A 22,678-nucleotide genomic window follows, 5' to 3' on the forward strand; every position below is an offset into this window, starting at 1 on the left:
AATCAGATTGAGCATAGTCCCTGAGTTGGAGAAAGAAGGGTCATTTCATCCCAATCTTACAGATGAAGAAAACAAGGCAGAGAGAAGCCAAGTGATTTGCCTAACGTTGCCCAAGTGGCAGAAGTGGGATTAGAACTCAGGTCTCCTGACTCTCAACTCTGTGCTCTTTACACTAGGCCCGGGGATGCTGATCTAAAATGCTTCCTGGACAGAGAGGAGACTTGAAAGCACTAGAGCAAGGGGAAGGTTTCAGAACAGTGCTTAGAACATCATCATCATCAATCGTATTTATTGAGCGCTTACTATGTGCAGAGCACTGTACTAAGTGCTTGGGAAGTACAAATTGGCAACGTATAGAGACAGTCCCTACCCAACAGTGGGCTCACAGTCTAAAAGGGGAAGACAGAGAACAAAACCAAACATACTAACAAAATAAAATAAATAGAATAGATATGTACAAGTTAAATAAATAGAGTAATAAATATGTACAAACATATATACATATATACAGGTGCTGTGGGGAAGGGAAGGAGGTAAGAAGGGGGGATGGAGAGGGGGACGAGGGGGAGAGGAAGGAAAGGGCTCAGTCTGGGAAGGCCTCCTGGAGGAGGTGAGCTCTCAATAGGGCCTTGAAGGGAGGAAGAGAGACAGTGCTCGGCACATAGGAAGTGCTTAACAAATGCCATTATTCTCTATTATGATTATTATTATTATTATTATTATTATTATCCCCCAAGGGATGCTGCAAGATAGCGGGAAGTCTGTCTTCCAGAAAAAGGTGCCCTCAGTGCCATGACAATGCACTATGTGCCTGAAATAACACGCTCAGCACATAGGAAGTGCTTAAAAAATGCCATTATTATCTATTATTATCATTATTATCCCCCGAGGGATGCTGCAAGATAGAGGAACGTCTGTCTTCCAGAAAATGGTGCCCTCAGTGCCATGACAGTGCACTATGTGCCTGAAATAACACGCATACCAACACGTATGTCTCCCTGTCCTCAGGCGGGGGCCGTCCGTGATTGCCCTCAACATTTACCTTTGTCTCTTCTGTGGAGTTAGGGAACGTTAACGTGTAGATGCCGTTGCTCGTGAGTCCCGATTTGTACGCCTCAGCACAGTCTCTGAACAGGATTTGTTCTTCTTTAGCCACAAAGGAGTTCTTAGCTGCCAAAGAAATGAAAGAAAAGCATTTAAGGAGGCTGCTAAGAGAAATAGTTTACTTAAATTAGAAATCCCCCCCCCCCCCCAGCCGCCACCAGGCATTTATTGATTTTAGTCTTCCCTTATCTCCTCTTTATTCCTGATTAAAATAAGTGATCACTACCAAAGCTAAAAGGATAAGGTTACTACTTTTTAACTTTTTTAATAGTTTGCATTTGGAGAAGCTATCAAAATATTTTTGCCTGCCAATAATCCTGGCCTCTTCACCTATCAGCAACTAGCTGAAATGCAGTACCCACTGGTAAAATTATCTCTCATTTTCTTTTCTCGTCAAGCACTGCAACAGAGCTCCAAGTTTTGATACTTTTCCCAGTTTCAGGGAAGGCCAGGTTTTTTTGAGTTAAATGTGCCCTGGAGATAGGAGCCCAAGCAGCGTGGCTCAGTGGAAAGAGCCTGGGCTTTGGAGTCAGAGGTCATGGGTTCAAATCCCGACTCCGCCAATTGTCAGCTGTGTGACTTCGGGCAAGTCACTTCACTTCTCTGTGCCTCAGGTACCTCATCTGTAAAATGGGGATTAAGACTGTGAGCCTCCCCAGCGCTTAGAACAGTGCTTTGCACATAGTAAGCACTTAATAAATAGCATTATTATTATTATTCTTGAAAGCTAAGATTCTTAAAGTTTGAAATAATCATGATAAAATGTATTTTATTAAAGTTTATGAGCTTCTCTTCTTGTAGTATAATAGAAACTGGAATGTGCTTTGGGTACCTCATCTATAAAATGGGGATTAAGACTGTGAGCCTCCCCAGCACTTAGAACATAGCATTATTATTATTATTCTTGAAAGCTAAGATTCTTAAAGTTTGAAATAATCATGATAAAATGTATTTTATTAACTTTTTTGAGATTCTCTTCTTGTAGTATAATAGAAACTGGAATGTGCTTCAGGTACCTCATCTGTAAAATGGGGATGAAGACTGTGAGCCTCCCCAGCACTTAGAACAGTGCTTTGCACATAGTAAGCACTTAATAAATAGCATTATCATTATTATTCTTGAAAGCTAAGATTCTTAAAGCTTGAAATAATCATGATAAAATGTATTTTATTAAGTTTTATGAGATTCTCTTCTTGTAGTATAATAGAAACTGGAATGTGCTTCGGGTACCTCATCTGTGAAATGGGGATTAAGACTGTGAGCCTCCCCAGCGCTTAGAACAGTCCTTTGCACATAGAAAAACGCTTAATGAATAGCATTATTATTATTATTATTGAAAGCTAAGATTCTTAAAGTTTGAAATAATCATGATAAAATGTATTTTATTAAATTTTATGGGATTCTCTTCTTGTAGTACAATGGAAACTGGAATGTGCTTCGGGTACCTCATCTGTAAAATGGGGATTAAAACTGTGAGCCTCCCCAGTGCTTAGAACAGTGCCTTGCACATAGTAAGCACTTAATAAATAGCATTATTATTCGTCTTGAAAGCTCAGATTCTTAAAGTTTGAAATAATCATGATATAATGTATTTTATTAAATTTTATGAGATTCTCTTCTTGTAGTATAATAGAAACTGGAGTTCTGGTATCTTTTCTTTCCAGCATCTCTCCTTTCCTGACACTAACCCCTAAGCGTACATGCCTGGCTACCGCAGGGATGGTATACGCCCCACAGTCGATTGATTGACGGATCGATCACTTCCGATTGCTTGACGCTGAGAATGGGCAGGCCTGGGTGAGAGAGGCAGGGAGGGAGGGGCCAAGCCTAAAGTCAAGGAAGCAGTATGGCCTAGTGGAAAGTGCACAGGATTGAGAGCCAGGAGTCCCGGGTTCTAATCCTGGCTCGGCCACTTGCCTGCTGTTTGACCTTGGGCAGGTCCACTGACTTCTGTGACCCTCAATGACTTCATCTGTAAAACGAGGGTTAAACCCCTGTTCTCCCTCTCTCTTTGACTGTGAGCCCTGCGTGGGACGGGGACTATGTCTGAATTGATTGTACCTTAGGAATTCGTAAACACCGAATAAACACCCGTGATCCCGACTGATCATTTTCTGTTGGATCCTCTGTCTGGCACCTGAAAACTGAGCCCACTTTCACACAGGCGCATGGGATTGTCTAACATGTACCTCAGGAATTCGTTAACGCTGTATAAACACCCGTGATCCCGACTGATCATTTTCTGTCGGATCCTCTGTTTGGCACCTGGAAACTGAGCCCACTTTCACACAAGCGCATGGGATTGTCTAATATGTACCTCAGGAATTCGTTAACGCTGTATAAATACCGTGATTCTGACTGATCATTTTCTGTCGAATCCTCTGTTTTGCACCTGAAAACTGAGCCCACCTTCACCCAAGCGCATGGAGCCCACCCAATTTTCCATGGCTGCTTGACGTACGCAGGCATGCAATGGGCATGGAGCTCTTTCTTGTTCATGGCTTCACCAACATTAAAAGTCTTAAAAAGAGAAACTGCAGAGGGCCGTATCGTTCCATCATTAACTAGCCAACGGCTCCGTCTCTTGTGTTTTCTCTAAACACCCCTCAGCGTACCATGAGGTGCCAAAGACGGCCTAATTTGGAAAGATTTCCCTTGAGCCGAGGGCGGCATTTGAAACGTCTCAGTGATGGAGTGTCATCGAACCGCTGTACTGGAGTGTTCGTTCACTTACAGTTCGGTGACGAAATCATCGTAAGCAAGTTGTGCACAGTTTCCATGAGATCGTGCTGCTGTTTTTGAAGAACTGAATTGTTTACTGTAGCTGTCACTAGTTGTTTCTCCAATTCCTCGATTATAGAATTTTGTCTGGATACTAATACTTGAAGTTGATCTTTTTCATCTTTTATGGACTGGAGTTGAACTGTGTGTTTGTCTTCCATGTCGAGGACTTTCTTTTCTAGGAAGCTAGCAAGGGAAAAGATGTGTCAGTGTAACATTGTCTTGTTGCCATTGTTCAGTTATTGAGTAGTTTACAAAAGAGACTTTACTCTCGCCACAGTTGACTTTTAAATATCTTTCTCATATTGCAGTTTTCTGCCTAGTGCTCTTCTGTTCTGAATTAGAGAAGCAGCGTGGATCAATGGAAAGAGCATGGGCTTTGGAGCCAGAGGTCATGGATTCAAATCCCTGCTCCACCGCTTGTCAGCTGTGTGACTTTGGGCAAGTCACTTCATCAATCGTATTTATTGAGCGCTTACTGTGTGCAGAGCACTGTACTAAGCGCTTGGGAAGTACAAGTTGGTAACATATAGAGACAGTCCCTACCCAGCAGTGGGCTCACAGTCTAAGAAGTCACTTCACTTCCCTAGGCCTCAGTTACCTCATCTGTAAAATGGGGATAAAGACTGTGAGCCCCACATGGGACAAACTGTTCACCTTGTAACCTCCCCAGTGCTTAGAACAGTGCTTTGCACATAATAAGCGCTTAATAAATGCTATTATTATTATTATTTCCACCACTCAAAATTTCAACATGCAGAAACTTGCACCAAATTGGGCCTTTAGTTGGGACTCATTATAGATCTGGGGATGTATTTTGAACATTTTCTCTTTTTTTTTAATTGATAATTGAGCCGTGTAGAATTTCTGGATTTGTTTTTACAGCTCAGCCTGTTTGTTCTACCGAGTAAATCGATGCTTGTAATTACTACCTATCAAATGTGATAGTATAAATCCACAGCTGTATTTTTGCTATAGGATGAGACACAATGTTCAGTTAAAGTATATTTCATTTACTTCCATTTACACGAGTTTCTAATTAAAAGTAAACTAACTTTGAACTGGTTGTGTTTTCTGCAAATGGGTGTTGACCTGGAGTTCATGCTTCCAACTGATAATTTTCCATGTGTGCAAAGAACTTTAAAGAATTTTAATTGCTTTTCGTACATCCCAAAAGCATGTGAAAAGTTCTCTTCATGGAATTTTTGCTGAAATAGGATTCAGTGGGAATATTGGAAACTTTGACAAGCAGTGGTGAAGCTTGCTTCCTTATTTGAGAGTCAGTCCCACCCCATCTAGTGACTAGAAGCCCTCCACTTGTAATAATAAGTGTAGGAAAAAAAAACAATAAAAGGCACTGTTTGAAAATCGACTCTACTTATCTGGTAGAGTCGACTTAAGGCTAGGAGATAAACATGGAGGATACTGACTCAATTCCAGTCTTCAGCGAGTGTATATGTCAAACATGTCAGACTCCCTTATCCTAATCTGGAATTCATTAGAATGAAAAGCTTTTTTCACATTTTGCGTGCTCTGCAGAACACAGTTGTGGTAAGCGCCTAGTACAGTGCTCTGCACGCAGTAAGTGATCAATAAATACGATTGAGTGAATGAAAAAGCAGATCTTCCTCTATTCCTTTTCATTTCCTTTGCAAGTTATTTAAGAATTATTTTGTGCGCGTGACCAATCAGTTAGGTCTTTGATCTGCTTTTTGTTGAGGACTGCGGTCCACAGCAGCGACCCATCGGAGTTCTTTATGGCAGCCTAGGAGAACGGGTGGAGTTGTTTCCGCACGAGGTTGACTTTTTTTTTCCTCAGAGCTTTTTAGGAGATGAAAATAGCCAGGATGTCCTGTGGAAATGTCCTCTTCTGTAACTACTGAGTACTGAGCTGCTGCCCCTATCCAGTTATGAGCTGGTTGCAAACCAGGTGACTCAGATCAAGATAAAACTCCTGACCGTTGGCCTTAAGGAACTCAATCAGCTCTATCCCTCCTATCTAGCCGGGCTTTTCTGCCACCCCCAACTCACACTCTTCAATCTTCTTAAGATTAAATACCATCGATGATAACGACGACCTGCTCGCTCTGCCTAATCCTCAATTTTCCTGCTGCCACTCGCCCCCTCCCTGATGCCTGGAACTCCCTCTCTCCTTTAATAATAATAATAACAATAATAATAATGATGGCATTTATTAAGTGCTTACTATGTGCAAAGCACTGTTCTAAGCACTGGGGAGGTTACAAGGTGACATTTCTCTGTGACATCATACTTGTCCAAGCACTTAACACAGCCCTCTGCACAAGGTTAATACAGCATGGCTCAGTAGAAAGAGCCCGGGCTTTGGAGTCAGAGGTCATGGGTTCATATCCCGGCTCCGCCAATTGTCAGCTGTGTGACTATGGGCAAGTCACTTCACTTCTCTGGGCCTCAGTTACCTCATCTGTAAATTGGGGATTAAGACTATGAACCCCACGTGGGACAACCTGATCACCTTGCAACCTCCCCAGCGCTTAGAACAGTGCTTTGCACATAGTAAGCGCTTAATAAATGCCATCATTATCCCCCTTCTAAACTGTGAGCCCGCTGTTGGGTAGGGACCGTCTCTATAAGTTGGCAACTTGTACTTCCCAAGCACTTAGTACAGTGCTCTGCACACGGTAAGCGCTCAATAAATGCCATCATTATCCCCCTTCTAAACTGTGAGCCCGCTGTTGGGTAGGGACCGTCTCTATAAGTTGGCAACTTGTACTTCCCAAGCACTTAGTACAGTGCTCTGCACACGGTAAGCGCTCAATAAATACGATTGATTGATTGATTGATTGATTCAATAAATGTGACCAATTGATAGCCTACCGACCATAGCTTTCACCAGCTTCAGAGCCTTTCTAAAACCATAACTCCTCCAGAATGTCTTTCCCGATTAATTTCAGATCTCTCCCCCACTGTGCGCTCCAACTCCCACATCAGCAATCAATGGTATTTATTGAGTGCTTACTGTGTGCACAGCACTGTTCTAAACGCTTGGGAGATTTCAGCACAGCAGAGTTGGTAAACATTAAAGTGCTTACAGTCTTGAAGTAGTTTACAGTCTAGACATCTGCATCCTAAATACTTAAATATAACCATTCCCACCAATTACTTATGTACTCCTCCCCCTCCCCATCCCCATCGCCTTACCTCCTTCCCCTCCCCACAGCAACTGTATATATGTATATATGTTTGTACGGATTTATTACTCTATTTTATTTGTGCATATTTATTCCATTTATTTTATTTTGTTAATATGTTTTGTTTTGTTGTCCGTCTCCCCCTTATAGACTGTGAGCCCGCTGTTGGGTAGGGACCGTCTCTATATGTTGCCAACTTGTACTTCCCAAGTGCTTAGTACAGTGCTCTGCACACAGTAAGTGCTCAGTAAATACGATTGAATGAATTAAAATCAGTCTTCAGGTCTGGAGGCAATTGTGGGAAGCTCACCTTACTGCAGGACATGCGAGGATGTTGGGATCAGTTGGTGGAACGATCATTTTATCTAGCAATAATGATAATGATAATAATTGTGGTATTTATTAAGTGCTTACTATGTGCCAGGCACTGTCCTAAGCACTGGGGTAGGTACAAGATAATTGGGTTGGACACAATCCCTGTCCCACATTGGGCGTACAGTTTTAACCCCCATTTTACAGATGAAGTAACCGAAGCACGGAAGTTAAGTGACTTGTCCAAGGTCACACGACAGACAAGCGACAGTGTCAACGTTAGAACCCAGGTCTTTCTGAGTCATTCATTCTTTCAGTTGTATTTATTGAGCAATTACTGTGTGCGGAGCACTGTACTAAGCGCTTGGGAAGTACAAGTCGGCGACATATAGAGACGCTCCCTAACCAACGATGGGTTCACAGTCTAGAACTATCCATTAGGCCACACCGCTCCACAGCTCTTCATCTGAGAGAGAACATCCAAGCTTCGGCATGTTATTAGATTGCCGAAAAATAAATAGAATTTCCTTTATTGATCAGGGGAAAACACAGTTGCATCGATAGTCTCCTAATTGAAAACATCTTTACAGAGCAAGATCTTTCCTGAAAGAGCACGTGGCCATAAAAAACGAAGTCTCAGATGAAACAATAGAGTTTCAAAACCAGTTCAAAACCAGTTCAGAACTCTGGTTTTCCCATGCCAAATATTATTTCAACAAGATCCGCAAATTTAAGCTCGTCTGTTTTTATTTTGAGAAACAGGAATGCTTTAATCAGATATGTTATTTGGAACTGAATTAAAGGTTGGGAATCTAAATATTTGTATTTTTCTTCTGTTAATGTACGATGTTTGATAATTGAAAACATTTCCAGGAGAGAATACTTTCAACCTGCCAGGATATATTTGAATTAAAGAACATTGAGTCGGAAAGGTTTTATATCTTCTATCGGAGTGGTAGGGCCTCCGCAGTGTATCACAGAAAGGAGCCCAAAGAACTGTGGGTCAAGGGGGCTAAAGAATCCGGGAACATCAAAATGAATTGTGCGACAAGACACAGCGTGGCTCAGTGGAAAGAGCCCGGGCTTTGGAGTCAGAGGTCATGGGTTCAAATCCCGGCTCCACCAATTGTCGGCTGTGTGACTTTGGGCAAGTCACTTCACTTCTCTAGGCCTCAGTTCCCTGATCTGTAAAATGGGGATTAAGACTGTGAGCCCCCCATGGGACAACCGGATCACTTTGTAACCTCCCCAGCGCTTAGAACAGTGCTTTGCACATAGTAAGCGCTTAACAAATGCCATTATTATTATTATCAATCAATCAATCAATCAATCGTATTTATTGGGCACTTACTGTGTGCAGAGCACTGTACTAAGCGCTTCGGAAGTACAATTTGGCAACATCTAGAGACAGTCCCTACCCAACTGTGGGCTCACAGTCTAGAAGGGAGAGACAGAGAACAAAACCAAACATATTAATCATCATCAATCGTATTTACTGAGCGCTTACTATCATCATCAATCGTATTTATTGAGCGCTTACTATGCGCAGAGCACTGTACTAAGCACTTGGGAAGTACAAATTGGCAACATATAGAGACAGTCCCTACCCAACAGTGGGCTCACAGTCTAAAAGGGGGAGACAGAGAACAAAACCAAACTTACTAACAAAATAAAATAAATAGGATAGATACGTACAAGTAAAATAAATAAATAAATAAATAGAGTAATAAATATGTACAAACATATATACACATATACAGGTGCTGTGGGGAAGGGAAGGAGGTATTTTATTAACAAAATAAAATAGAATAGATTCTTATTATTTATGGCTACTTTGGACAGTGACCGATCAATCAATCGGTAGTATTTATTGAGCGCTGACCACATGCGGAGTACTGTATTGAGCGCGCGGAAGAGTGTACAGTACAACAGAGGCGGGAGGCACATTCCCTTCCCACAGAGAGCTCACAGTCTAGAGGGACCATCAGGGCAGAATGACGTCGTTCAGGCCGGTGATGCCGACTTTTTTCCTTTGAAGGAGGGAACCAAGCCGGGGAATGGATTTTAGTGGGGATGAGTCTTGGGAGAACATAGGCTTCAGAGAGTTTGTAGATCCTAATGTCATCATTAGCCCCTTGAGCCCCTTCCCTCCTCTCCCCCTCATCCCCCTCTTCATCCCCCCCATCTTACCTCCTTCCCTTCCCCACAGCACCTGTATATATGTTTGTACATATTTATTACTCTATTTATTTATTTTACCTGTACATATCTATTCTATTTATTTTATTTTGTTAGTATGTTTGGTTTGGTTCTCTGTCTCCCCCTTTTAGACTGTGAGCCCACTGTTGGTCAGGGACTGTCTCTATACGTTGCCAATTTGTACTTCCCAAGCGCTTAGTACAGTGCTCTGCACAAAGTAAGCGCTCAATAAATACGATTGATGATGATGATTTGGTGACATTTCAGCCCCGAAGGGAAACGTTCAAGTCCTGGCAGGGACCTGGGATGGGCAAATCTGGAAGTCAATCAATTAATGGTATTCATTAAGTGGTTACCGTGTGCAGAACACTGTACTAAGTGCTTGGGAGAGTACGATACAGGAGAGTTGGTAGACATGATACCTGTCCATAAGAAGCTTTCAGACTAGAGAGGAAAACAGATATTAAAATAAATTACAGATAGAGGAAATAGGTCCAATTTTGAATACTGAGAGGGAGGAGGTGGGCGAGCTTGTGATAGCTACTTTTTCACCCGTATCAATCAATCAATCAATCAATCAACTAATCGTATTGAGCGCTTACTGTGTGCAGAGCACTGTACTAAGCGCTTGGGAAGTACAAGTTGGCAACATATAGAGACGGTCCCTACCCAACAGTGGGCTCACAGTCTGAACACCTCCACAACAGACAGTCGTGCTACAATCCAGTGCTATGAGAAGCAGCGTGGCTCAGTGAAAAGAGCCCGGGCTTTGGGGTCAGAGGTCATGGGTTCAAATCCCGGGTCTGCCAATTGTCAGCTGTGTGATTTAGGGCAAGTCACTTAACTTCTCTGTGCCTAAGTTACCTCAACTGTAAAATGGGGATTAATACTTGTGAACCTCCTGTGGGGTAACCTGATCACCTTGTAACCTCCCCAGCACTTAGAACAGTGCTTTGCACAGAGTAAGCGCTTAATAAATGCCATTATTATCATTATATTATTATTGTGTTTTCAAAACCTCCCATGTAATTGCGAAGTTGCATTGCCTTAGCCAATGTTTCAATGGTGATTACTGAGCACAGTGCTTTGCACATAGTAAGCGCTTAATAAATGCCATTATTATTATTATTATTATTATAAACCTCCCATGTAATCGCAAAGTTGCATTGCCTTAGGCAAGGTTTCAATGGTGATTACCGAGTACATTGCTTTGCACATAGTAAGTGCTTAATAAATGCCAATATTATTATTATTATTATTGTGTTTTCAAAACCTCCCATGTAATTGCAAAGTTGCATTGCCTTAGCCAATGTTTCAATGGTGATTACTGAGCACAGTACTTTGCACATAGTAAGTGCTTAATAAATGCCATTATTATTATTATTATTATTATTGTGTTTTCAAAACCTCCCATGTAATCGCAGTCGCATTGCCTTAGCCAATGTTTCAATGGCGATTACCGAGCGCAGTGCTTTGCACATAGTAAGCGCTTAATAAGTGCTATTATTATTATTATTATTATTGTGTTTTCAAAACCTCCCATTTGATCGCAAAGTTGCATTGCCTTAGCCAGTGTTTCAATGGTGATTACTGAGCACAGTGCTTTGCACATAGTAAGTGCTTAATAAATGTCATTATTATTATTATTATTATTATTGTGTTTTCAAAACCTCCCATGTAATTGCAAAGTTGCATTGCCTTAGCCAATGTTTCAATGGTGATTACTGAGCACAGTGCTTTGCACATAGTAAGCACTTAATAAATGCCAATATTGTTATTATTATTATTATTATTGTGTTTTCGAAACCTCCCATGTAATCGCAAAGTTGCATTGCCTTAGCCAATGCTTCAATGGCGATTACCGAGCACAGTGCTTTGCACATAGTAAGCGCTTAATAAATGCCATTATTATTATTATTATTATTGTGTTTTCAAAACCTCCCATTTGATTGCAAAGTTGCATTGCCTTAGCCAATGTTTCAATGGTGATTACTGAGCACTGTGCTTTGCACATAGTAAGTGCTTAATAAATGCCATTATTATTATTATTATTGTGTTTTCAAAACCTCCCATGTAATCGCAGTCGCATTGCCTTAGCCAATGTTTCAATGGTGATTACTGAGCGCAGTGCTTTGCACATAGTAAGCGCTTAATAAGTGCTATTATTATTATTATTATTATTGTGTTTTCAAAACCTCCCATGTGATCGCAAAGTTGTATTGCCTTAGCCAATGTTTCAATGGTGATTACTGAGCACAGTGCTTTGCACATAGTAAGCACTTAATAAATGCCAATATTGTTATTATTATTATTATTGTGTTTTCAAAACCTCCCATTTAATCGCAAAGTTGCATTGCCTTAGCCAATGTTTCAATGGTGATTACTGAGCACAGTGCTTTGCACGCGGTAAGCGCTCAATACATACAAGTGAATGAATGAGCTAGACGGAAGACGGTTAGAAAAACAATTAAAATAGTGTTGAGTTTTTCATTGCGCCAGTTAGGTTATGGAAACTGAACAAAGCTGGTTTGCAACAATCTATTTTGTCTGTTACGTCTCTGCCACTTCTGTAATTCATTAGCATCAGCACTAGAAACAGAATGTGCAACAGTTTGGGGCAGGGACTCCATCCCATTTGTTTAGCATATATCTGCCCCATCTCGGCCCTTACCGTAGTGTCTATCATCATCATCATCATCAATCATATTTATTGAGCGTTTACTGTGTGCAGAGCACTGAAGTGAGTGCTTAATAAATGTCATTTTTTAATTAGAAAGGAATATTTTATGGTTCCTAATTAGTAGCCTCCAGTGGTTGCCCATCCACCACCACATCCGACAAACGCCAACTTGTACTTCCCAAGCGCTCAGTACAGTGCTCTGCACACAGTAAGCGCTCAATAAATACGATTGATTGATCAACCATTGTGGGAATGGTCTTCCCACAACACAGGTCTGTTTTGGGCATATCCCGATCCACAGGTTTGTGCTATTAATGGGGGTAATAATAATGATGGCATTTGTTAAGCACTTACTATGTGCAAAGCACTGTTCTAAGCGCTGGGGAGGATACAGTGTGATCAGGTTGTCCCACGGAGGGCTCACAGTCTTAATCCCCATTTTACAGATGAGGTAACTGAGGCACAGAGAAGTGAACGGACTTGCCCAAAGTCACACAGCTGACAAGTAGCTGGGATTTGAACCCATGACCTCTGACTCCCAAGCCTGCGCTCTTTCCACTGAGCCACGCTGCTTCTCTAAGAATTTTTTTTTTACTTTGGGTGGTCTCGACATTACTGTATTCAAGGATAGGAGGTGTATTCATGAAAATAGAGATATTTATTTCAGTACCAGGTATAAGGATCTGTATTTTTATAAATACGCCTCCTACCCTTGAATGCAGCTACGTCGAGACCACCAAAAAAAAAAATTTCCTGACTAGCCAGCTGTATGATTCCAAATGGAGTTATATAGCGTAACAACCAAAGTCAATCTAAGATTGTGTGTTTGGGGGTGGGATGGGGCGGGGGTATAAAGGGAAAAAAATAATTGGGTATGACATCAATCGAAGGGTCTACCCTCGTCCCCGTCTCCATCCCCCCCATCTTACCTCCTTCCCTTCCCCACAGCACCTGTATAGATGTATATATGTTTGTACATATTTATTACTCTATTTATTTATTTATTTTATTTGTACATATCTATTCTATTTATTTTATTTTGTTAGTATGTTTGGTTTTGTTCTCTGTCTCCCCCTTTTAGACCGTGAGCCCACTGTTGGGTAGAGACTGTCTCTATATGTTGCCAACTTGTACTTCCCAAGCGCTTAGTACAGCGCTCTGCACACAGTAAGCGCTCAATAAATATGATTGATTGATTGATTAGCCCTCCCAGCTTCTGTGTTGCACGGAACTATGTGTTTCTTTACAGTTTTGCAATTTTGCAGTATTTAAATCAGTAAAACCGTTATCTTTATAGCAATCACCTTGCACCTTCCTATCTATTAATGTCTGACCCCCATCTCTAGACTGTAAACTTACTGCTGTCAAGGAACACGTCTACCGATTCTGTTGGATCGTACTCTCCCAAGCACTCAGTACAGCACACAGTAAGTGCTCGATAAATACCATTAATTGATTGTTATAAAATCATTAGAAGCAGCGTGGCTCAGTGGAAAAGAGCCCGGGCTTTGGAGTCAGAGGTCATGGGTTCAAACCCCGGCTCTGCCAATTGTCAGCTGTGTGACTTTGGGCAAGTCACTTAACTTCTCTGTGCCTCAGTTACCTCACCTGTAAAATGGGGACTAAGACTGTGAGCCCCACATGGGACAACCTGATCACCTTGTGATCTCCCCAGCGCTTAGAACAGTGCTTTGCATATAGTAAGCACTTAATAAATGCCATTATTATTATTATTATTATTATTATTATCCTAGGAAATTGACTTGCTTGGTGATATATACCAAAAAATAACTCATTACTGTAATTATCTGCACACCAACTACTATACCCCAAAACCCCACTGACTTCCTTTCAATTCACTGCCTGTCCCCTATCCACACACACAAAAATAGAAAGAAATTAACAGAATGCTGGAAATTTCTAATCTCCTTTCTGTCACGTGACATTCATTCATTGTCATATTTATTGAATGCTTACTGTGTGCAGAGCACTGTACTAAGCGCTTGGGAAGTACAAGTAGGCAACATATAGAGACGGTCCCTACCCAACAGCGGGCTCTGAATTTCTATTGCAGAAATAATCTAAAAAATTCAGAAACTACATACAATCCTCACAACCTAAAACCCCATATCATTATTGCCAAAGTAATCACGACAGCGAATTACAAGTGTAGATATTCAGTAGAAGTTATTTCAAACTCCCGCAACCTTAAGCTAGAACAGGCAGGCAGAGAGGGAATGTCAAGAATCATAGAAAACTTGGAAAAGAGCCTGACCATAGTTCCCAACTCAAAGGCTGAGAAAGTTTGAGAACCACTCTTCTACATAATCTGAAGAATTTCAAGATTTTGTTTCTCCAAAGAGTCAGCCTATTGTCCCGTTCTTGGTCTTCTCTGTTTACTATCAGAGAAGACCTTTGGCCCTTTTATTTAAAATGTGGAAGTTCTGGTAGATTACTTTGTTAGCACATATTACAGTCAGTTCTCTAGGGCCTCGTGGCCTAGTGGATAGCGCGGGAGTCGAGAAATCAGGAGACCTGGGTTCTAGTCCCAACTGGCCTGCCTTGTGACCTTGGGAAATAATAATAATAATAATAATAATGGCATTTATTAAGCGCTTACTATGTGCAAAGCACTGTTCTAAGCGCTGGGGAGGTTACAGGGTGATCAGGTTGCCCCACGTGGGGCTCACAGTCTTACCCCCCTTTTACAGATAAGGTAACTGAGGCCCAGAGAAGTGAAGTGACTCGCCCAAAGTCACACAGCTGACAATTGGCAGAGCCGGGATTTGAACCCATGAACTCTGACTCCAAAGCCCGGGCTCCTTCCACTGAGCCACGCTGCTAGGTGATGTAACCTCTCTGGGCCTCAGTTTCCCCATCTGAAAAATCTTACCTCCTTCCCTTCCCCACAGCACCTGTATATATGTATATATGTTTGTACAAATTTATTACTCTATTTATTTATTTTACTTGTACATATCTATTCTATTTATTTTATTTTGTTAGTATGTTTGGTTTTGTTCTCTGTCTCCCCCTTTTAGACTGTGAGCCCACTGTTGGGTAGGGACTGTCTATATGTTGCCAACTTGTACTTCCCAAATGCTTAGTACAGTGCTCTGCACACAGTAAGTGCTCAATAAATATGATTGATTGATTGATTGATTATAATAGTAATGTCATAATTATGATATTAAGTACTTAGTATGTGAATAATTAATAATGATTATTATGGGTACTTGCTAAGCCCTTTCTGTGTGCTAAGCACACTTCTAAGTGCTGGGGTACATCTAAGTTAATGAAGATGGACACAGTCCCTGTCCCTCAGTGGGGCTAACTCGCTTATCCCCATTTTACAGATGAGGGAACTGAGAAATGAAGTGACTTGCCCAAGCTCACACAACAGACAAGTGACAGAGCCTTGATTTGATCCCACGACCTACTGATTCCCAAGCCCGCGCTTTATCCACTAGGCTATGTGCCAAGCACTGTACTAAGTACTGGGGTAAATGCAAGTTAATCAGGTCAGATGCGATCCCTGTCCCACGTGGAACTCATAGTCTAGAGGAAAAGGAGAACAGGAAATTGAATCCCCATTTTACAGATGAGAAAGCTGAGGGACAAAGAAGCTGAAGAACTTGACCAGGGTCAACAGCAGACAAATGCCGGAGCCGGGATTAGAACCCGTGTCCGCCGATTCCCAGTATCCAGTCTCTTTCTACTAGATTTCACTGCTTCTCAATAGCAGAAATTGCTACAGTATCATTTATAAGCTATGTGGTTGCAGCAAAAAAAAAAATAGGTTAATACACTCTTTGGCAAAGCAGTACGTTCTCAGTGATTCATACAGTCTGTTACCTGTTCTTCTCTTGCAATTTGGTTATTTCACTCGTCTGATCCAATATTTGCTTTTCCAATTTGTTGGTGGAAAGTGAATGTTCTAGAAGCTGAAGCTCAAGTCTGGTTGTCTGGTTTAATACCTAAATGTAAGAAAATCAAATTAATATACAGTACAGTATTTTCATAGAAGTATTATTAGAATACGGGAATTAAATACAAATATGGTCCTAATCACCAAACATGAAGGAATATATATGAACTTATCTTCATTTAATAGGATCAAAGTCCCAGATTAATGTGTCAAAGTAATATCATCTTGTTCTCATGATAATATGTTAAATATTATGGTATCACTTCCCAAAATGCCTTTATTTTGGGAATCATTTTAACAGCTGTAATGTTTTGCTGGCAGTGTTTATGACTAATCTGTCAAAATAGCTTTATCTTTCTAGCATTGCCATTGTTCTATTTATCTTATCTTTTCACACACGATGAGATAATCAAGAATATCCATATTTGAAATGATCACTTTTAGTTTATCTAAAAAGAGCAAAAAATGAAATGCGACGGAGCATTGTTTTGTTTTTCTGGAAGTAAAACTCCATTCTCATTTAATTTTTAACTGTATTCGGTAGAAAACGGTCAAAATTCAGTTGGCCCATTGTGTAGTGAATGAAATGAATCTGTCCCTGCCTCACCTAGAATTTCATTTTAACTGTTTCCATATATGTGCCACCAGTAGTTTTCCTATTTTAGGCTGACACCTACCAATTAGGAAACAATAAAATTGCTATATGAAGTGGAAGATCAGTTTGCATTGTGGAATTTTCTGATGTACAGTCTCTAGGCAATACCAGCTTTCCCATTGTATCCTAACAGCTTTAGAGACTTTTAATTCATCAGGATTTGGCCGCTTTTTAGCAGGAAGAATTGATTACTCACATCCTCCACGTAATGGGTCATTCAGGACATGATTTCACACTTAAGTGTAATTCAGAATTGTTGCCAAAGAATTAGTGTCCTTGAAAGAGCAATTGTTTGGCCGATCCCTTTATGTCCTTAGCAAAACCCTTTGCCCAGACATAGGCGATCTCAGGAAGACAATGGAAGTTTCAGAGATGGTTTTGGTTTTCAGAGGCAAAACTGGTGGAGGTCTTCCGATCATAACACGGTTCAGAGTTGGGACGGAGGAAACAATGGTCTTCTTTTTAAGATGTGGGGTTAGGGATTAACACTTGGAATGTAGATTATTGTCTTCTAATTTGAGCCCAAACTTTCTGTTTGGGATTATGCTAAGGGGAGGAGGGAAATCAGAGAGTCCCACTACTGAACACATTAAGGCTTTAGACCATCCACCTTCACAGGACTCTATCAACCATACGCAGAGGAAATGAAGGCTCCTCTTCCCTTTGTCATGTATTTGTTTCTTTGAAGAAGAGACCACTGACAGTACAGTTCACCTTTGAGGGAAGGTGTAGTTTCAAGGCCAATTTGGGAATCCACAGTCTGACCACATGCTGCTCACAGAAGGGACACTTTGTTGTGCTGTAATATTCTTAGCGCCTCATGGTGCTTTTCTTTTTGCCTCCTTTGCTCCTCACTAAGCTTTGCTCGAAGAGGAGCCCCTCTTATGATAGCAGTGTGCCATGCTGTTCTACCCTTGGCAGTTGGCTCCCAGTTTTCCACTGAGATACAACATTGTCAGAGACTTTGTTTAAAAAAAAAAATGCTTCTTCCCTTTACCAGGAGACTACCTGGATTCCTTATTCCAAACTATTTCTGTCCATTCTTTATTTAACAACCATCATCAAATCTCAAATCAGCATTCTTCAATATAACAGTTGAGAAGCGGCATGGCTCAGTGGAAAGAGCCCGGGCTTCGGAGTCAGTGGTCATGGGTTCAAATCCCAACTCCGCCAATTGTCAGCTGTGTGACTTTGGGCAAGTCACTTAACTAGTCTGTGCCTCAGTTCCTTCATCTGTAAAATGAGGATGAAGACTGTGAGCCCCCCCACCCGTGGGACAACCTGATCACCTTGGAACCTCCCCAGCACTTAGAACAGTGCTTTGCACATAGTAAGTGCTTAATAAATGCCATCATTAATTAATTAATTAACAAGTTTTATCTTCATTTTTGCTTCTTCGAGGCTGTCCAGGATTGGGGTGATAAACAGGATTCTGAACAATCCTTAATTTTCACAGTGCTTTCACCCTTCCCAGCCCCAAAAGTCCTCTCAAATCTCAAATCAGTTTGGCAGATGAAAGAAATCTGAACTGCTTCTCTGCAGGTTTACTGGTATTTGTTAAGGAAGGGTTATTGTGTTTTATTTTGTTGTCTGTCTCCCCCTTCTACACTGTGAGCCCGTTGTTGGGTAGGGACTGTATCTGTATGTTGCCGACTTGTACTTCCCAAGCGCTTAGTACAGTGCTCTGCACACAGTAAGCGCTCAATAAATATGATTGAATGAGTGAATGAATGAATGATCTTTTACCAGAGAGTGCAGTTTAGGAAATGCTTATGGTTTAAATCAAGGAACTGATCATATGAAGTACATTGCCTTAAAGTTTTCTCCATTTAAAGCACAATATTTCCATTCCAAACTGTAATTTTAAGGTTCAGACCTAGTGGCATTTTGAGGGCACTTTTTAAGGTGGTCATTTCCATGAAAGAAGCATTTTCACTTTGGGATAGCGTTGTTTGGGCAGTGAAATGGTGAGATTTGCAGAGTTTGAAATGCTGCAATTATAACGCTTCTATTGCCTTTGTTGGGCTGTAAAGGTAGGGTGGCATTCTCTCCTTGGGATCAGTTTGAAGGGAATTTTATTTTAAATGAAAGCTATTCTATTGTACCAGCTATTGTTAGAGCTGAATCATCCTATTCCCTATCAGAGGGGAAGCCTGGACTTTTTTGCCCGTTCAACCACTTTACGACCTCAGGCAAGTCACTTCACTTCTCGGTGCCTCAGTTACCTCATCTGGGAGTTTAAGACTGTGAGCCCCAAGTGGGACAAGGACCGTGTCCGACCTGATGACCATGAATCTACACCAATGTCTAGAACAGTGCCTGACACGTAGTAACCGCTTAACGAATGCCATAGTTGATATTATTATTAGCCAAAAGTCAAGCGTCGGGAAGGTGTCCAAAATTGGAGTGCTCTGGAATGACTGTAGTACCTGTTTTTCAGCACTGACTTAATTGTGGGATCAGGAGTCATTTGGTCATCAGTAACAGTTAGTAAAAACATTTAAAATTGTGTATGATTTAGACCCATTGACTCTAGAAAGCAGTCGTTGGTTAGATCTTACTAAAGCCCAGTTTTCAGTTGTTTTTTCTTTTTTATAACAATTGGAAACCGGGCCATACAGAAACGCAATTCAATTTTTCAAGCCTAACTGAATCATTTTCAATTAAATTTCAGTACTTACTTGTGCTTCAACATCTGTTAATTTGCGGGTCTGTTCTGCCGTTTGATTTAGCAGATTGGTGCCTATTTCAATCATCACTGCAGTATGGTTCTGTACTGCGTTCTGTTGCATCTCTACCATTTCTTTCTTCATATTGTCCTGGATATAATTCTCCAGCTATAAAAGAAAGCATGTAGAGAATACTTTGAATTAGATTTTTCCCCCCCTATCCCTACATGCTGAGATTTTACAATGACGAGAAACCTTATCCATCTCTAGTTTTCTGCTAATAAAGCACTTTGGTCATACCATATTTTTTTTTCAAAATGCCACTGAGAGCTTTGTGCTTTCGACAGCAGGATTCGGTTTTGATCATCTCAGCTAAAGATATTCTAGATTCTTGTTTTCCATAGAGAGAAGTGGGAAAAAAAAATGTTCAGTTTTCTAAATGTTTAGAGAAGCAGCATTGCCTAGTGGAAGGAGCGTGAGCTATTCCCACTCCACCATTTTGTCACTGAGTTGGACCAAATCGCTTTACTTCTCTTTACTTGTTTCCTCATCTGCAAAATGGGAATAAAAATACCTGTTCTCCCTCCCTTTTATACTGTGAGCCTCATATGGGACAGGAACTGTGTCCAATTTGATTATCCTTTGTTTACTCCAGCACTTAACATAGTCTATTCCACCTAATTAGTATGTAATTAATATCCTGGTTATTAATACTGCCTGGTCCAGATCTTATGAAATATTTAATATTCAGACAAATTTTATTGCAAATCTTATGCGCACATCTTTAGAAAGAAATCAGGAACCTTTAGAAAGGTCACATTGTGTGCAGGGAATGTGTTTATTGTTATATAGTCCTCTTCCAAGTGCTTAGTACAGTGTTCTGCATGCAGTAAGCGCGCAATAAACATGATTGACTGACGATGACACATGCAGCTTGTTTATAGTAACATTTTTAAAACTGCATCTAGAATTATGACTACTAAATCCTTATGAACTGAGAGCTCAAACCAGTGTAATAATAATAATAATAATGGCATTTATTAAGTGCTTACTATGTGCAAAGCAGTGTTCTAAGCACTGGGGAGGTTACAAGGTGATCAGATTGTCCCACGGGGGGCTCCCAGTCTTAATCCCAGTTTTACAGATGAGGTAGCTGAGGCCCAGAGAAGTTAAGTGACTTGCCCAAAGTCACACAGCTGATAATTGGCCAAGCTGGGATTTGAACCCATGACCTCTGACTCCAAAGCCCAGGCTCTTTCCACTGAGCCACGCTGCTTCTCAGCTCTTGTATTCACTTAGCAGTCAAACATGCAACTGTGGTAGAGACAAAGGGCAGTTTGGAAAACCTCTGAACTGGTATCAAAATACCAGCTATCACATGTCTTCATGCTTGTTAGGGGATTGTGAGAGAAAAATGTTAGGTTCAGCAATCCGTTTTTTAAAGTACTCAAGAGGCAGTGCAATGTTATAATTAAAAAGAATTCTTAAAGGTCCTGAAATGCAAATAATGTAATTAGATAACATTGTATTTTCCCTGTTTTTCCTGATACCAAGAGAGTGAAGGAATTTCAGGGTTAAAGTTATAGCACTATTTGTCATTCTGAAAGTTTTTTTAGCCACTCTTCGCACCCAACAAAGATAATATTTGGAAAGATTTATTCTGGGAAGTTTGGAACTCCAGAGATGTGTTCAGACGATGTCTACTTTTAAACCTCACTCTGAACTAATAATTCAGAAACCACTGGGCAGAAAAGGAAAACCTTCTTGGATCCTTGATGATTTCAGCCCATCAGTACTAAATAAAAATAATTATATCCTTTCAAAACAATGAAGTTCTTAGAACTTGAAGGGTCAAGTGATCAGTTCTGTCTTCAAAGCTCCTGGGTCAAATAAGATGATGACTATTGAAGGAAGGAGAATGACAAAGGGAGGCTGTTTGCCCTTTGGAAATTTAAAACCGTATTTCCAGGTTGCAGGATTGGGTGACTTCAGGAAACTAGGAAAGACAAAGTAGCCTGCTGAACTCCAGACCAAACTTTTTTTAAAGTTTGGAGATGAAAAGGACAGATGAGGTCTGGAAGGCGCTTAGTACGGTGTTCTGCACATAGTAAGCGCTCAATAAATATGATTGAATGAATGAATGAAAGCCGCTGCCTTTTAGCATCCTGGTTACAAATAAATATAGTTGGAATTTTTGCCAGTGTTTGGGAGCTTTTCAATTTATAATAATATATAATAATAGCACCGTATCTATGTGTAACACTTTTGTTTTTCCAAAGGATTTTCACATTCATTCATTCAATCATATTTATTGAGCGCTTACTGTGTGCAGAGCACTGTACTAAGCGCTTGGGAAGTACAAGTCGGCAACATATAGTGACGGTCCCTACCCAACAACGAGCTCACAGTCTAGAAGGGGGAGACAGACAACAAAGCAAAACATGTGGTCAGGTGTCAAGTCATCAGAATAATTAGAAGTAAAGCTAGATGCACATCGTTGACAAAATGAATAGAATAGTAAATATGTACAAGTAAAATAAATAGAGTAATAAATCTGTACAAACATATATACAGGTGCTGTGGGGATCACATCAATTGTCTCATCTCATTTTATCCTGACAACAGCTCGGGGAGGAAGGGAGAGGCCTGTATTATTAACTCCATTTTATAGATGGGGAAACTGAGGCCCAGAGAGGTTAAGTAACTCGCGCTAGGATACAAAAATAAGCCAGGTGCAGAGCCAGGATGCAAAACCTCATCTCCTGACTCCCACTCAGTGCACCATGTTGCAGAATTAGTGCCTCGTCTTAGAAAATAATCGGGAATTTTCCAAGGTATGAGTTTGAAAAGAGCTACTCGTTAATTGCTGAAGCTTATATGAAGGGATTCCACTCACTGTAACTGAAGGGATGCTGCCTTTAAAATGCTTTGATACTACTGAACTGACGAAGAGGTATGCTCTACTTAGCCCTGATTGTGGTAGAGTAAAACTATCAGAAAGTCAGTCACCTTAAATTGAGCTTCTTGAAGGAAGTGATTAGGTCTCCTCTTTATTATATGTTGCAGGCACTTAGTATGGTGCTTGACACCCTGGAGGTGCTAAATAAATAGTTGTTGAATTGCCTAATTTATTAAAGTTTACAAGCTCAGGAGTGTATTTGTTCCCTTAAGGACTACATG

The 22,678-nt window shown here is 40.7% G+C and overlaps 2 protein-coding genes across 2 annotated transcripts in view; one reads left to right on the top strand and one right to left on the bottom strand.

Annotated features, from left to right (window-relative positions):
* MCPH1 (microcephalin 1) overlaps positions 1-22,678 on the top strand; it is a gene marked incomplete at its 5' end in the record, with an annotated part of 367,307 nt that overhangs the window by 151,663 nt on the left and 192,966 nt on the right. The gene's annotated exons all lie outside the window — the stretch shown is intronic.
* ANGPT2 (angiopoietin 2) overlaps positions 1-22,678 on the bottom strand; it is a 105,399-nt gene that overhangs the window by 33,242 nt on the left and 49,479 nt on the right. The window contains exons 2-5 of the mRNA XM_038771681.1: positions 19,511-19,666; positions 16,102-16,223; positions 3,839-4,071; positions 1,043-1,170 (exon numbers count right to left, since the gene is read on the bottom strand). Coding sequence (XP_038627609.1) covers positions 1,043-1,170; positions 3,839-4,071; positions 16,102-16,223; positions 19,511-19,666 — 639 coding nt within the window. The remainder of the gene's footprint in view (positions 1-1,042; positions 1,171-3,838; positions 4,072-16,101; positions 16,224-19,510; positions 19,667-22,678) is intronic.

Source organism: Tachyglossus aculeatus, chromosome X1, assembly GCF_015852505.1.
Source record: "Tachyglossus aculeatus isolate mTacAcu1 chromosome X1, mTacAcu1.pri, whole genome shotgun sequence".
Taxonomy (NCBI): Eukaryota; Metazoa; Chordata; class Mammalia; order Monotremata; family Tachyglossidae; genus Tachyglossus; species Tachyglossus aculeatus.